We start from the raw sequence: 17,474 nt of genomic DNA on the forward strand, positions 1-17,474 counted from the left end.
CAAACGCACATCGAGGTACCATTAACTTAGCAAGGAGAGGTATGAGAGTCATTTTTCGAGTGTCCCAGAGCTCGCGAAATTGGGGGGGTGCGCATTTATCCAACTCCTGTCTGAAGTTGGCGCGTCGGTGTTGTGCCGAAAAATAGCCACTCTACGCGAAATGTCCCCCCGACGGGAGCGCCCACACGTCACTCGTACAAACAGCCTTTTCTTACCAATCGATGGACATGGAAACGACGTTCTTGTACCGTGAATATGTATCATTTTACTCTGCTTGAACTAATAAATACTTTACTGTGACCAACGCTCTGAAAATAGAGCAAGGCTTTATTTTGGGCCCCGCCTCTCCGCGCAAGTTCAATCAAAGTTTGCTGTCCGTCCAAGACGGCCGTCCACCGCTCACTTTCGCCGAAAAGTCCGATCCAAACTATTGTAATGCCCCGGATATGGGGAAGAAGGAGAGAAGTCTGTATTTGCTTACCCACTTGATTGTGGTAACAATAATAAAGAAAAACAATAACAAAATAACAGCGGGCTGCTAAGACATGCGACCGCTATCTCTCGCTATCTCGCTCGTTCTCCCATTCTTCCTACTCGTTCCCCTTGCGTCTCTTAAATAAATAAATAAATAAAATACTACTCTAAAATGCTGCTCTCGCTCGCGCGGGTGGTAGAGTGGAGTGGGCTACAGCTGTGTAATCGGCTGACTGACGCATCTGATTAGTTTTTTTTTTTTTTCCCCCCCGGCGTTGGGGGGTGGGGGGGTGGGGTGTCAAACGAGACTGTGGCGGACCGCCACAGTCGCGTTCATTGGTGGGAAACACTGTAATCTAAAAAGAAAAATCCTGAAATCACAATGCATGATTTTTTAACAATTTATTCATTTGATACAGCTGCAAATGAGGGTTAGGGTTAGAACACCTATCTATCAGCTAGAATTCTGACCCTGAAATACCTGTTAGTCCGCCTATTAAAAGCCCACCTCCACTCCATGTATTACCTGAATCAGATGCACCTCTTTGAGATCGATAGCTGTATAAAGACTAGGGCTGTCAAAATTATCGCGTTAACGGGCGGTAATTATTTTTTAAATTAATCACGTTAAAATATTTGACGCAATTAACGCACATGCCCCGCTCAAACAGACTAAAATGACAGTACAGTGTAATGTCCGCTTGTTACTTGTTTTTTGGTGTTTGGCTCCCTCTCCTGGCGCTTGGGCCCAACTTAGCACGTTCGGAGCGCCAGCGGAATGATGCCAGGTGGCTGACGACCGAGCAGAACAACCGAGAGGACACCCGGGATGCCAGGCGCTAGACGACCGAGCAGAACAACCGGGACCACCAGTGCAGCGGAAGATGCCGTTGAGTCCGTGCTGCTCGCCAAGCAGACCCTGCAGAGACTCTAAAAATCCAATTTATGAGACAGGCGGCGATGAGGGAAAAGTTTACCCGGCTGTCTCGGCGACAATAGCGTCATCTCTCAGTTAGTTATGTGTAAATAAATTATTACTTTGCTGTCAAAAACTCTATTTGTTATGTTCTTTATGATATTTTGTAAAGGAAAAACATTATTCAGATGTTTGGGATGTAACTAAAGCAGAAAATAGTTGTGTTAAAGTAAAAGTTATGTTTGAAATGTATGCTTTTGCAAAAAGCTCAATTTCTCTGTTTTTTCATCAGAAATTGGAAAATTGCTCAAACTAAGCTATTTTCTAATGCTGATATCTAAAGAATGGATAAAGATATGTTTATTTAGTAATAGAACAGAATTTTCTGTGGGCCTTGCAAAATCAGTCAAAATCCAGTAAAACGGCCGGGAGCGAAGGGGGTTGCTCTGGTGAAAATAGCTGGGAGTGAATGAGTTAAACCAGCACATGTCAATGCCCGTCTAAAGTTTGCTTATGACCATTTGGTTGATGCAGAGGAGTAATGGGAGCAAGTTTTGTGGTCAGATGAGACCGTGTTTGGAGGAAGAAGAATGATGAGTACTATCCCAACAAAACCATCCCTACTGTGAAGCATGGGGGTGCTAGCATCATTCTTTAGGGGTGTTTTTCTGCGCATAGGGCAGGACGATTGCAGTGTATTAATTAAAGAGAGGATGACTGGGGCCCTGTATTGTGAGATTTTCGGGAACGACCTCCTTCCCTCAGTCAGAGCATTGAAGATGGGTCATGGCTGGGTCTTTCAACATGACAGTGACTCGAAGCACACAGCCAGGAAAACCTTGAAAAGGTTCTAGCATAGCCTAGCCAGTCTCCTGATCTAAACCCTATAGAAAACCTTGAGAGGGAGCTCAAACTCTGTGTTTCCCAGAAACCAGACTGATGTAGAGAAGATCTGTGTGGAGGAGCAGACCAAAATCCCTCCTGCAGTGTGTACAAACTGGATGAAAAACTACAAGAAACGTCTGACCTCTGTCATTGCGAACAAAGGCTACTGTACCAAATAATAACATTTGTTTTCTCAGGCATTGAAATACGTATATGCAGCTGTATCACACAAATAAGTCGTTAAAAAAAAAATCATATACTGTGATTTCTCGATTTTTCTTTTTAGATTTTATCTTTCACTGTGCACATGCACCTACGATGAAAATTTCAGATCCCTCCATGATTTCTACGTGGGAGAACTTACAAAATAGCAGGGTGTTGAAATACTTATTTTCTTTACTGTAGTAGAGGTCCGTCTTAACCATGTACGTTACATTCAGTAAATTCTAGGAGCTGCGAGTATCAGCCATACAGTATTTTTGCTTGTATCTAAAAATTTCTTTCATAACAAGAGGCAAAATTTTCCTGTCTAGGCATGTCTCAACCTGAAAATTCTGTATGTAGAGACGTTCGTAAGTAGAGGTACCACTGTACTACAATTGCCTCTTTCAGGTGTTGGACTTTGGCTGGCCGGACCATCATGCGCCAGCTCTGGATAAGATCTGCAGCATCTGCAAGGCCATGGACACGTGGTTGAGTGCAGACAGCCACAATGTAGTGGTGATACACAATAAGGTAAGACTGGTGCGGTTGTGAAAAAGCAGATTCATATGACTGAGTAATGTCCTTAAAGGTGAAAAAAGGGCTTGGAAACTTGGAGTTTGAATTTGAACGGGATTGATTAGAATTTGTTGAGTAATTAGATTTTTTTTAACGTCGTAAAATATGAGATACTGCCCAAAAAAGTCATGAGGCATTTTTGCCTTTCAGAAGTCCTTAGCAACCCTCCTTTTCTGGGGAAAAAAAACTTGCTTCTGATTGCTTATAAAATCATTCGTAAACAAAACCTCATGATGCAAACAGTTAAGTGAATGTTTCTGAGGTGAGTTTATCCAAATCATTTGGAAAATAAAAGTAATGTGTAGGTTTTGAGGTTTTTTCCTGCCGCTCCCCCTAGTTTATTTCTTATGCGAAACTGCAACCGAAGGCAAGAGGCAGACAACTAGAAAAGCATAAAAAGAAAAGCCACTTCAGTTTTCTACTTGACAACTGAGCTGACCAATATTTTCCCGTCCCTGCTCAAGCATAACATTATATTCCTGCGGCAAACCACGCTCATCATGGTACCAACAGGAACCATAAGAACTATTTCTAAAGACAACTACTGGCTCGACATCCTGAATTAGTCTCTGATTGCAATATGTAATTTGTAATATAATCGTTGGCGCTGGGATCCTAAACCATTGCTCCCTTGTTCCAAGAAGCTCAACACAGGGGAGGTCACAAACAAGTCGGTTGCCATGATAACTGGTGTTGTTTTCACAGGAAGTTGAGTGTAACAACTCTGTTGTGGGACTGGAAGTTTTTTATATTCGTCACTAAGAAGGAAGATTTGGGTATAGGCCTACACGTGTTGCCATACAACATGTATCGAATAAATACAATAGTATAACATCTTTTGGGGATCTGAAAAAACGTGTAGTAAACCCAACTTCAATATTCAACTCATGCACACATTGGTTCGAGCATGGAATTCACTATCAGTTGACGGGACATGGGGCTGATCCGTAGGGGGCTTATTTTCAAAAACTTAAAATTCAAATATTTTCAGAACCAAAGCCGCTAGTGACCTAAAACCAAAACGGGCACCTCCCTTAGGCATATAGACCCTACCCACCGACGTCACAAAATCACGTGCTCGCTATATGGTTCCGCCCACTTGTCCGTCATTTTGTGTCTGTATTATCAATGGTCTCAATTGATCGAGCAATTTATAATGCATTTCATGGAAGACCCGGTGCTTTCGGATGCCGTAAACTCACTTGATGCGTTGCATAAAAGGCGTTATGTATAAAAGCTTCAGTTTATCCATTCGCCAGATCCATATTTGATGCCTAAATCGATGTTTTTCGACCCGCTGTCTCCGCCGTATTTGCCTGACATCGGCTAGCTACCCTGAACTGTACAACTATCTTGTCCACACAAAATCAGTCTATTCTCACGAAAGTTTGAAAAACTTTAAGAGCTTGGAGGCTTATAAATACTTCGTTGCTGGTTGGGTGAAACAGGTCCTCGTCCACGAAAATTCGGCAGGAATCTATCTTGTGCTTGGAAAGGTGAGTTACGAAATTTTCAATTCAAAATCTTTTGTTATTGCTAACATCCACTGTCAAGTCTAATGTATTTCATGTCGTTTGTCAATGGAGTTAGGGCTTTTAATGTTTATATGGTTTAGCGATAGCACTCTCACTACATACATACGTGTATGTTGTCGGCGATTAGCCTAGCAATGATCTTAATTGTGGTTGTCAGCCCCAAACCCTCTAAATATATATTAAATGCATCTTACCAGATATAAAATGACTACTACATAATCTGTGGTAATCGTTTGGAGCCCAGTTTTCTCGTCGAATTGCAGCAGCCCATCTCGCTCTCTTCTCTCCGGGTCTCTCGGAATCCGGTAGAACTTCAAGTCTCTCCGTCTATCTTCTCTGTTATTGCAACCGACCGCCACACACGCCTTCACCATTTTGATTATTAATGTTAACGAGCAGAAAAACACGTCGTAAATAGGAGGAATGTACGTAGCCGTAACAGGGAAACATGATGTGTTGACGGACAATTGGGCGGCACCAGTCAGGAGGAAGGAGTTGTGACGTCACGTGGGTAGGGTCTATATGAGTCTCCATGAGTAGCGACATAAAAAATTTCAAAGTCGTTTTCTAATAAAATCCCGATTAATTATTTTTCTATGCAACTATAACATATGTGTGGGTCACTTTACTACGTGAGATTTTGTGACGTGTCTATTATTGGCCTTCGACGCATGCGCGACACTTTTCAGGCGGCGATTGAAAATAGTAGTCTGAATGGAGATGCAAAAAGACCATATATGACAAAAAAAATATTTGTGCGTTTAGACCTGCAGTATGAACCTAGCTAAAATGACTGCATTAGATTGTGGCCTCATTTATACATTTTTATTGGGCTTCCCATTTTCACTCACAAAAACTGCATAAGTTATTAAAGTATTGTTTTGTTATTGAAATTAGGGCTGCAGCACTCGATTATTAATCGATTAATTTATCACTTGGTTAGTTCGAATAATCGAGTAATTGGAGTAGGAACATTTCATGCGTTGCAGAATAAATTTTAGGAGATGAAAAAGGCTTGCTAATATAGCACTTTCAAAAGAACATTTAATGGGAATACAAGATAAAATTCCCAAGTGTTTTATTAAATCTATGCAGAATTGCACTTTCATTTCACAAGAGGAATCAATGCATTTAAAAATAGATTCAAATATCTGAGCTTAGCCTCAAAGGGTATAAAAACAATAACTAAATGAGGATCGAAGTACAATAACAGAACAAATGGCTGACTTGCATTGCAAAAGTCCAATAAATGCCATAAAATGCTAACGTTTTTTTTTTTTTTTTTTTTTAACACGCTTAACAAATTGTTCAAACACATATTCCCACGTAAAAATTCTAAATATACTTCTAGACTAAATTATGAATACGTAAACAAACATATTAGCTCAAACAAAAACTTACAAACTTTTGTTGGTCTGAACAGGGAGCAGCTGGATCCAGGTATGTTGCGTGATTTATGTCATATTCACCATTGCCACTAGAGGGCAGTGTATCCACTCAAATCAGTAAAACTAAATGCAAACACTTTCAAAACAAACCATTACAACGCCACTCTAATTAAACGAATCCTCGAAGCAGAAAACTAATTTGAAGCTTTTTTTCAAATCGAATTACTCAAGTTCATCAAGTATTCGAGTTAATGAAAATAGGTTGATTTACCTTAACTAAATTAAGCACCTTGAACACCACCTTGACAACATTATTCCCCCCCAATGTTTAGTTGCAGCAAACAAAGTGTTTCATTCAGTTTTTTTTCACTTTAATCCATGTGCATATTCAGGGATTTTGATTAAAGTAACAAATCTGGCGATGTCTTTTAACCCTCCTCTTTTCAGGGCAACAGAGGCAGAACCGGAGTGGTGGTGGCTGCCTATATGCATTACAGCAATATATCCGCCAGGTAGGTGTTCACACTTTGGATATGAGTCTCTTGTGGTTTAACCAAAGAAACTATTTTATGTTTATGTCTATATACTAATGTAGTGCTGACCAGGCTCTGGATAGGTTTGCTATGAAGCGCTTCTATGAAGACAAAGTACTTCCTGTGGGTCAGCCCTCTCAAAGAAGGTCAGTGCTCCTCCGCAGGTTGTTTATATAAATTAAGAGATTGACCCTCCTGTGAACTGTCTCAAAGGCTTCTCCGTCCTGAATCCTCTGTTTCGTTTGTTTCTAAGGAACAGCAATGATTCTCAATTTGTCACAGGGTTTTAACCGAATTACCCCATAAAGGTCAGAAAAATAGAAGTTAAATCAAACAATGTGATATTTGGAAAGCAACAAAAAAGGATAAAGGCAAGTATTTATGATCGTGTCATCACATGAGCGTGACTGAAGAACAGACAAAGTGCTGAAGCAGACAGATGAAGATGGTATTGCTATCAACACCAAACTTTGTGGTGGAGTTCATAGATATTAAAGTAATAAAAGAAAGCCTTTCAGGAAGATTTTGAATTTTTATTAAGCCTCTTTTTTATTAGTAGGTCAATGGTACACATGATACTTTTAAAAGTTAAGAGAAATGACCCAGATAGTAACAGAGTAAACTATGAGATCAATTTTAAAGTTTGTTTTTGAAACTTTTGGACAAAGGTGGGTAGAGTAGCCTAAAATCTTTATTCAAGTAAGAGTTGCGTTACTTCAACATGAGTTGACAACATCGCTTCAATGATATCTGGCGCCATCTAGCATCTTGAATGGGGAGAGTAGCTGAGATTCGTCATGACAGAACATCGCTTCAATGATATCTGGCGCCATCTAGCGTCGTGAATGGGTATAATTTAGAGCTGAAACGAATGCTCGAGCAACTCGAGTAACTCGAGGCTAAAAACTGATCCGAGTAATTTTATTCACCTTGAGGAATCATTTAATTTTGCCAGCTCTAAGCATCCCTTTTTGCCCGGACTACTTTTAATGCGGAACAACGCGCTGACGTCACGCGCGTAGAGGAAGAAGCAATAAAAAAAAAAAAAAAAAAAAAAAAAACTTACCGCAGCCGACAGCCGCTACAAACTACGCCGACGTTGCTAAAAACTACGCCCGCATGATGCTAGTTTGGTAGCAGGTAGTGTCCGATGCGGCTCATAGATATCATATGCATTTAGGACTAGATGCGAAATGACAGACTTGGCCTCGTCTGGGCAGCGTTAGTAAACAGCCGCCATCTTTAAGCAGTAGACTTCTCATCGCTAATAAATATAATGTTACTGTCACATGCTCACGTAACGTTAGCCCTTCGAGGGGGCTAGGTTTCTATTGATTATGACCACTGGCGATGCGTGGCTAACGTGTTTTACATACAGGCTTTGTTTAATCTGTAAAAACACAGCGCTGTAGAGTGATGAGGGTGTAAAATTAAAACATAATAAAGCTGTCAGTTTTAGCTCAGTAGTCATTGCTGAATAAATGTGCTCCAATACAGCAGGTATCATACATTTATTTTGAACACTGCAAAAACTCAAAATCCTACCAGTACTTACAGTTTAGACTAATTAAAACTTAACTTAAAAATAGCTTGACACAAATGGAAACTATTGAAACACGTGGGAAAAACACGTAGCTTTCAAGTGATGTGTGTTATCAAGTGTAATTACATTTTTAGGTAAGAAATATGTTTTATATATATGTATATACACATATATATATATATATATATATATATATATATATATATATATATATATATATATATATATATATATATGAGGTCTAGAAGTTTTTTGAGTGAAAGCATTTTTTTCTAGTCACATCTTAGATGCAATTGTTGGCTGTTTTCCACAATGTACATCGAAAATAAAGACATTGATTGACTGAAAATGGTTCAATATTGGATTAAATGTCTTTTTTTCTCATGTATATGTATAATTGCTCTTTACCTAAAATAAATAAATAAATAAATAAATAAATAAAATGTTTTATCCGATTACTCGATTAATCCATAGAATTTTCGGTCGATTACTCGATTACTAAAATATTCGATAGCTGCAGCCCTAGTATAATGTCCAGACCGCGAATATAAGACGACCCCCTCTTTCTCAGTGTTATTTCAATGCAAAAAAACACCGTCTTATATTCGGGTCAATACGGTAATCAGATTGCAATAATACGTTACCGACAACACTGGTTACTACCCACCTCTGCTTTTGGATAATGAAACACCTAAAAATGAATCTGGGAAGACAACTGCTGTACCTGTTAAATGAAGGTAACTGTAAAGGTAATGTTCAAAAAGTATAAAAAGTAGGGTTGTTCCGATCATGTTTTTTTGCTCGCGATCCGATCCCGATCGTTTTAGTTTGAGTATCTGCCGATCCCGATATTTCCTGATCCGATTGCTTTTTTTTTTGCTCCCGATTAAATTCCAAACATTCCTGATAATTTTTCCCGATCATATAAATTTTGGCAATGCATTAAGAACAAAATGGATAAAACTCAGACGAATATATATACATTCAACATACAGTACATAAGTACTGTATTTGTTAATTACAGCTCAAAAATTAATTCATCGTAATTAATCGCAATTCAAACCATATATAATATATGCCATATTTTTCTGTAGATTATTGTTGGAATGGAAAGATAAGACACAAAACGGATATATACATTCAACACACGGTACATAAGTACTGTATTACTTTATTATGACAATAAATCCTCAAGATGGCATTTACATTATTAACATTCTCTCTGTGAGAGGATCCACGGATAGAAAGACTTGTGACTTTGTGTATTGTAACTAAATATTGCCATCTAGTGTATTTGTTGAGCTTTCAGTAAAAGATACTGCAGGCATGCCCCAATGCATGATGGGAAGTGAAACCATTATGGATAGAAACACTTGTGACTTTGTGTATTGTAACTAAATATTGCCATCTAGTGTATTTGTTGAGCTTTCAGTAAATGATACTGCAGGCATGCCCCAATGCATGATGGGAGTGGAACCATGATGGGAAGTAAAACCATGACTGTGTGTTGTGCTATCAATGGATATATATTCTCTGTGTTGGGAAATAACTTAAGGCGTAAAACAAAGATCTATTGCCACCTTGCTTCCCCACATTGCTTCCCATGATATTACTAATCATTGGGAGAGGGATTGTAAGGTATTAGCCAATTGAAGAAAGGCTTCAATGACTGCCAGAGTTCTCTCTACTCATGTTGTGCTGCCTTTTATCTCTCTATAAAGGTAAAACAGTATCATTACAGATTGAGAAGATCGTGCAGCAGAGATTTTATTAGCTTTGAATATTTTAATGTGACACATTTTTTAATAAATTAATTGCCGCCATTAATGGGATATTATGATAACCCTACATTAAGCCTAAACTAAAGACCCTGGATGGGTGTAATGTATTATGTCTGTAACGTTAAATACAATAAGAAAACGATTTAATTAAAATATATAAAAATTTAAAAAAAGGCATGGCCGATATTTCTTTGCCGATTCCGATACTTTGAAAATGACGTGATCGGGACATCTCTAATAAAAAGGTCAAATGTGTAAATGATTTGTAGATTTTGACTACACAACACACAACTTTAAACTTCTACAATGGGTTAATAGATTTTCAATAAATATCACTGTCCAGATTACATTCCGTAATGCTGTATGCATGTGTACTCCTCCAGGTATGTGGAGTACTTCAGCGGTTTGCTCAGCGGACACATCAAGATCAACAACAAACCCCTGTTTCTTCACCATGTCATCATGCATGGAATCCCAAACTTTGAGTCCAAAGGAGGTACTCAACCGCCGTGACCTTGCATGTACAATATCCCCAAAACGGTTTACACACTATGCAAATGTTTTCCATTAGGATGCCGTCCCTTCCTCAAAATATACCAGGCCATGCAGCCCGTCTACACATCTGGCATTTAGTAAGTCTTAATCACACTCCGCATTCACGGGAATCCAGGGACAGTCCGCTTATAAGAGCTCAGTAACAATAATAATGAAAATGCTCATTTTCAGTTATAGCCTATCCCCTGACTCTCATATTCTTGCCTGTAAGACATCACTATTTCCCCGCAAATTATTGTATTTAACTTAGCAGCAGGCTCTTGTTTCCATAGTTTAAATCCTGCAGTCTAACTATTGTCATTTGTTACTGTGGGGGGCAATGGGCTTGGAAAAGATTTTCCTACTAAAACATTCTTATGGTACTCAAGGCTAGATGGGGACCACGATGTAAATTGAGATGAGAGGCTTTTACATTGAGATCATGGTTGTGGAATTCTGGTGGTCATGTAACACAGATGCGGTTTTACTTTAATAGTCAAGTGGGCAAGAAAGTAGCACTATTGACTGGGTTTTGACTGTGGATTTTATTTGGCCACTGGATGGCAGTGGCAAGATACAGATCATTAGGACTTACAGGTTGTGTAAAATGCACAATATAAAAGTACATATACAGTCCCTGACAAAAGTCGTGTAATTTATCCATTTTGTAGAAACAATTGCTAATAACCTGACTTTTAATTATTCAATTGGTTTCAGAAATGGCTTATATGTAAGCTAAGATGCTCTCAAATGATGTTAAATGTACAAAAATAATATTTGTTTCACTGAAAAAAGATTTATCATCTAATGAAGACATAAAGGTCAAATTTTGGCTAGACAAAAGTTTTGTCACCTCCAGAAAGTAGTGTGAAAATTGAGCAAAAAATCTACTTCAAATACAAAAATATGTTACATAACATAAGCTAATTAAGTAGTGGTGCTGTGAGATCCAAATTTAATATTTTGTATGACTTCCATGGACTTCGGCAAGGATTCATACAATTTATTGATGAAGTCATCAGGAACATCAAAGAAAGCAGTCTTGCATGCCTCCCAGAGTTCGTCAACATTCTTGGGTTTCGTCTTCCATGCTTCCTCTTTCATCCTAGGCAGACATGCTCAATGCTGTTCATGTTGAGATATCTGCAGGGTGGAAGGCAACATAAATAGTCTGAACAAATCTTAGCTGCCGCTTACATTCCTAATCATTAAAAGGGACAAATTCTGCAGCAGGATGGTGCTCCATCGCATACTTCAGTCTCTACCTCAAAGTTCCTCAAGGCAAGGAAGATTAAGATCCTTCAGGACTGGCCAGCCCAGTCACCAGATATGAACATCATTGAGCATGTCTGGGGTAGGATGAAAGAGGAAGCATGGAAGACGAAACCCAAGAATGTTGATGAACTCTGGGAGGCATGCAAGACTGCTTTCTTTGATGTTCCTGATGATTTCATCAATAAATTGTATGAATCCTTCCCGAAGTCCATGGAAGTCATACAAAATATTAAATTTGGATCTCACAGCACCACTACTTAATTTGCTTATGTTATGTAACATATTTTTGTATTTGAAGTACATTTTTGGTTCAATTTTCACACTACTTTCTATAGGCGACAAAACTTTTGTCTTGCCAAAATTTGACCTTTATGTCTTCATTAAATGATAAATCTTTTTTTCAGTGAAACAAATATATTTGTGTACATTCAACATCATTTGGGAGGGTCTTGGCTTTCATATGAGCCATTTCTGAAACCAATTGAATAATTAATAGTCAGGTTATTAGCAATTGTTTCTAAAAAATGGTTATGCAACAAAACTTTTGTCAGGGACTTTATTCAGACATTCAAACTGAACTCTTATACCCCTTTCCCACTGGCCAAAAAACCCATGTCAACCCGCTAACAATCGGCTTTTGGTGGCAGTGGGAAAGATGCAGCCTTGACCCGTGTCAATCAACCCGCCGAGCGACCCGGGTTAAAATCACCTCGGCTCTGATCGCCATGCAGTGTGAAAGCAAAACCCCGGGTCAACAGTCAACACCCTAATCTACGTGGTGACGTAGGCTAGTACGTGATGCGTGATAACAAAAACCAAAAACCATGTGCTCTAGCCCGGATCCACATACGGCGAACAGTCGGTGTAGCAGCGTTAGCAATAGCCATAACAGACGAAACAAAGGCTCTTCTCCTCCTGTGACGTACACGACTCCTTTCAATTTCAAACCAAAATTTACGTCGCCTACGTTGCCTCAGTACAAGCACAGTGTTGATCCTTTGCTGCATTTCGACCATTTTGCGGGCAGTAAAACGCATGAAAACAGAGAACACAAACGGAAAGGAGGCTTTCATGTTGCTTTGCATTGTTAACTTCCTTGAACTGAATGAATTCGGTCGCACTTGTCGAAGCGCATCTTAGCGTGGTGACGTCACGCACCTTACGCACGGCTGAGGAGGGGTGGGGGTTAGACGGGTGAAAAAAAAAAAAAAAAAAAAAAGACAAGGCTTTTTTCGTCAATGGGAAAGGTGCCAAATGCCAATTGCTAGTGGGATGCATCGGCTTGGAAAAACGTGCGTTGACCCACTAGTTTCAGTGGGAAAGGGGTATTAGTAAGAGATTGCGTTGTGGTTAAAAAAAATTTAAACAAAAGAAAAACAGTCCAAATTAAAGTTGATTAAAGCTATGAACGGACCCCCATCGACCGTGCTCGTGAGATACATTCAGGTTTTGACCTTATGGTGTTTTATAGCAAGTCATTAGTTATTAGCTCACACGCAATGGTGAAAACTCAATTTCTTAGCAGTGTGAGTCATCCATCTGCGTATTTTACAAGGTTAAAATTGGGTTGCAATCTTTAAACCAAGTTAGTCTATGAAGTACCTTAGCAAATGGCCATAACTTGGCACCAAAATGACTGTGGTCATTTTGTACATGACCTCATGAAACTCTTTGTGGATCTACTCATGTGTCTTTTTTTGTTGAGGCTACTCATGATAGACATGCCTACCAATTTTCATGTCACTAAATGAAATTAACTTCCTAGGTTTTATTAAAAAAAGATGAAGATGACTGTTTCAAAAGGTCAGACCTGAACTGAACATAGTTTTTCATTACAGAAAAGCCCTCAAAATGTCTTTATTTGGCATAAAATAAGATTTGGCCGATATTATCGGGTAACCGATTTTGAAGCATTTAAAAATGATATCGGATAATATCGACATTTGTTTTTCATTATCGGTTTTAGGCCACTATGCATGTTGCTCTCAAAGTACACTGCTGGCAAAAAAGTATTAGCACCCCTGCAATTCTGTCAGAAAATGCTCAGTTTCTCTCAGAAAATGATTGCAATTACAAATGCTTTGGTAGTAATATCTTCATTCATTTTGCTTGCAATGAAAACGCAAAAGAGAATGAGGGGAAAAAATCATTATCATTTTACACAAAACTCCAAAAATGGGCCGTACAAAAGTATTGGCACTTTTTGAAAAATAAAAAATCATGTGATGCTTCTCTAATTTGTGTAATTAACAGCACCTGATAGTTACCTGTGGCACATAACAGGTGGTGGATATAACTAAATCACACTTGCAGCCAGTTAAAATGGATTAAAGTTGACTCAACCTCTGTCCAGTGTCCTTGTGTGTACCACATTGAGCATGGAGAAAAGAAGGAAGACCAAAGAACCGTTTGAGGACTTAAGAAGCAAAATTGTGAGGAAGCATGGGCAATCTGAAGGCTACAAGTCCATCTCCAAAGACCTGAATGTTCCTGTGTCTACCGTGCGCAGTGTCATCAATAAGTGTAAAGCCCACGGCACTGTGGCTAACCTCCCTAGATGTGGACGGAAAGGAAAAATTGACGAGAGATTTCACCGAGAAATTGTGCGGATGATGAATAAAGAACCTCGACTAACATCCAAACAAGTTCAAGGTGTCCTGCAGTCCAAGGGTACAACAGTGTCAACTCGTACCAGCTATCGGTGTTTGAATGAAAAAGGACTCTATGGTAGGATCCCCAGGAAAACCACACTTCGGACACAGAGACATACAAAAGCCAGGTTGGAGTTTGCCAAAATTCACCTGGGAAAGCCAAAAACGAAGAATGTTCTTTGGTCGGATGAGACAAAAGTAGAGCTTTTTGGGAAAAGGCATCAACATAGAGTCTACAGAAAGAAAACAAGGCCTTCAAAGAAAAGAACACACCACACAGTCAAACATGGCCGAGGTTCCCTGATGTTTTGGGGTTCCTTGCTGCTTCTGGCACTGGATCGCTTCACCGTGTACATGACATTATGAAGTCTGAAGACTACCAACAAATTTTGCAGCATAATGTAGGGCCCAGTGTGATAAAGCTGGGTCCCCCCAGAGGTCATGGGTCTTCCAGCAGGACAATGACCCAAACACACTTCAAAAAGCACTATAAAATGGTTTGAGAGAAAGCAGTGGAGACTTCTAAAGTGGCCAGCAATGAGTCCAGACCAGAATCCCATAGGAACACCTGTGGAGAGATCTGAAAATGGCAGTTTGGAGAAGGCACCCTTCAAATCTCAGAGCCCTGGAGCATTGGCCAAAGGAGAATGGTCTAAAATTCCAGCAGAGCATTGTCAGAAACTCATTGATGGATACCGGAAGCGGTTGTTCGCAGTTATTTTGTCTAAAGGTTGTGCTACCAAGTATTAGACTAAGGGTGCCAATACTTTTGTCCGGCCCATTTTTGGAGTTTTGTGTAAAATGATAATTATTTAATTTTTTTCATTCTCTTTTGTTTTTTTTTTTTCCTTGCAAGCAAAGTAAATGAAGAAATTACTACTAAAGCATTTGTAATTGCAATCATTTTCTGGGAGAAATTGAGACAGAACTGCAGGGGTCCCAATATATTTGGCCAGCAGTGTAAATGTAGAACCCTTCTGCCTTTGTACAAGGGCTGGTCACAGTTTAGCACAGCAGTTATGCTTATTGACCATTAGATGTCTCCAAACTAAGATTCTTTGGATTTGTTATGTGAGCATTATCATTATTAAAGCATGCAGTCAGGCATCACAATACAATTCGCCGTATGTTAAGCCCATGAACGCATATACAGTATATCGGTATTAGATTTTTGGAGTTGGACAATATCTGGATATTGGTTAAAAAGTCATTATTGGAAAACTCATAACAACAAGATAGGACACTTCTTTTCGACTCTTCTGTTCCGCTAAATAAACGAAATCACAACAGTGCACACAGTGGCTTATTTTTTGTTTCAGTTACCCTCAGGGGTTTATGACCTAGGAACATTTCTGCCTTAGCAAAGAAACAAACGTAACAGGAAGGTTAGACTCAGAACTCGCCACGCTACTCAACTCGTGTTTTTACAGTAAACGTGTGAAATTAACAGCAGACCGCACCCTTCTACGTTTAAGATCCCCTCTAAGCTCCCACATGGCATTCCTTCTCATTTTTCTTCTTCACATGCTCACTATTAGCACTCTGAGCCTTTGATCCACTGCTCCCAGTTGTCAGACAGCCATGTAGACACTAATGCCCCAAATTAGTCCAACTCTGTGATTACACTACTTTGAAAGCGGCAGCAATTGCAAGCAGATGATGAGCAATCAAGTGTGCATCACTAGAAATAGAATACAATGTATTTTCCAATTAAGTGGTTGTACAAATGGTGATGGAAAATCTTTGAAATGTTCTAACCCCTCCCTCTTTTGTAGCAATGTTCAAGGGGACAGTCAGACAAGTATCTGCATCACCATTGAACCCGGTCTACTTCTGAAAGGAGACATTCTGGTAAGGTAAAGCAGAAGCATGTATGTTAGCATTTTTCTCTTTCAAAAAAATCACAACAAGTGGTGTTTTAGGCAGCCTTTTAAATTTTGGTCTTAGTCTTAGAATTTTGGACGAAAACACAGTCATTTCAAAATGTGTTTGGCTTCCTCAAATTTTGGGCATCAAAAATTCAGACTTTTGTCAAGTTTTAGTCGACAATTTCTCAAAATGTTTTCATCTGTAAAATTCACAGGTTTTAGTCCAAAAATGACTAAATAAATAAGGGTTTCCATCAATACTGAACGAACATTGAAAGAAAAGCACATAATTTCAGAGTCTACAAGGACATCACCATCTTTGTAATGATAAGACACACTCAACATGAAAACAGTACATTATTTCCAATTAATTAAACCCACCTGGACACCACAAACTGTATGAAAAAAATAAAAATGTTGTCAAAGAGTTTAAGATGACGCTCATCACACTAAATGCTAATGCGAATGCTGTGCTAACGCTACAAGTTACATTTAGGCTGGATTCCTAACGCAGGTCCTAATGCACAATTCCAATTTTTTGTTATATGTTTTTTGGCGTGCCCGTTCAGACTGCTTGCAAACTAACTCACAGTACGACACGCTCTGGGCAAACCGACCCACATACGCAGAAGCATCAAACCAAATGACTACACATACCAGCTATACGTCATTCTAGGGTGATCACTTTTTGATTTCCCAAAAGACGACACAAATATCAGACATAAGTTATCCCTGTTTATCCCCAGTCATATATTTAAAGTTTATATGTATTGATAGAACGCATGCACACACATACCTTCAGTTTCCCCAGACTCTCGGCCATGTAAGCAATACTGAAATACAGTACTGTTCATTTGGCGCACAGAAAGAAAACTGAGCATTTTCAGGCTCATTCCCTCCATTTTTATGTTATTTATGACTTGTCAAGCCCGCCTCTTCCCCTAAAAGCCGAGTTCAAGCTAGGCGCTAACGCTAATGTACAGCTCAATGGCTGCCGTCCTCCATGCCTCTCGCTCTTTGCTGACATAATTGCTGCATGAATTCCAATTTGGGAGACTTGACAGTTCAGGTAGCCACCACATTCTGGAAAAATATGGCCCAGATCGGATTTTAACCACATACGAATGTGACCTTTCCTGTCCAGACCGTCAAGTTAATGCCTAACTCGAGTCGGAAAAACAGGAAAATATCGGACTTGTGCATTAAGACCTGTGGTATGAACCTAGCCTTAGTCTGTGATGATCACTCAGCAAAGACTTTTAAAGGCTAAAGCAACATGGCATAGTCTCTCTAGCCAAGATAAGAAAACAA

General features: G+C 39.3%; 1 protein-coding gene across 9 annotated transcripts in view; it reads left to right on the plus strand.

Annotated features, from left to right (window-relative positions):
* Nucleotides 1-17,474, plus strand: part of tns1b (tensin 1b) — a 342,679-nt gene that overhangs the window by 254,603 nt on the left and 70,602 nt on the right. For all 9 annotated transcript variants that reach the window (XM_057852347.1, XM_057852354.1, XM_057852346.1 and 6 more), the window contains 6 exons: nt 2,888-3,010; nt 6,426-6,490; nt 6,574-6,657; nt 10,219-10,331; nt 10,407-10,467; nt 16,071-16,146. In XM_057852347.1, coding sequence (XP_057708330.1) covers nt 2,888-3,010; nt 6,426-6,490; nt 6,574-6,657; nt 10,219-10,331; nt 10,407-10,467; nt 16,071-16,146 — 522 coding nt within the window. The remainder of the gene's footprint in view (nt 1-2,887; nt 3,011-6,425; nt 6,491-6,573; nt 6,658-10,218; nt 10,332-10,406; nt 10,468-16,070; nt 16,147-17,474) is intronic.

The sequence above is a fragment of the Corythoichthys intestinalis genome, chromosome 12 (genome assembly GCF_030265065.1).
Source record: "Corythoichthys intestinalis isolate RoL2023-P3 chromosome 12, ASM3026506v1, whole genome shotgun sequence".
Lineage (NCBI taxonomy): Eukaryota > Metazoa > Chordata > Actinopteri > Syngnathiformes > Syngnathidae > Corythoichthys > Corythoichthys intestinalis.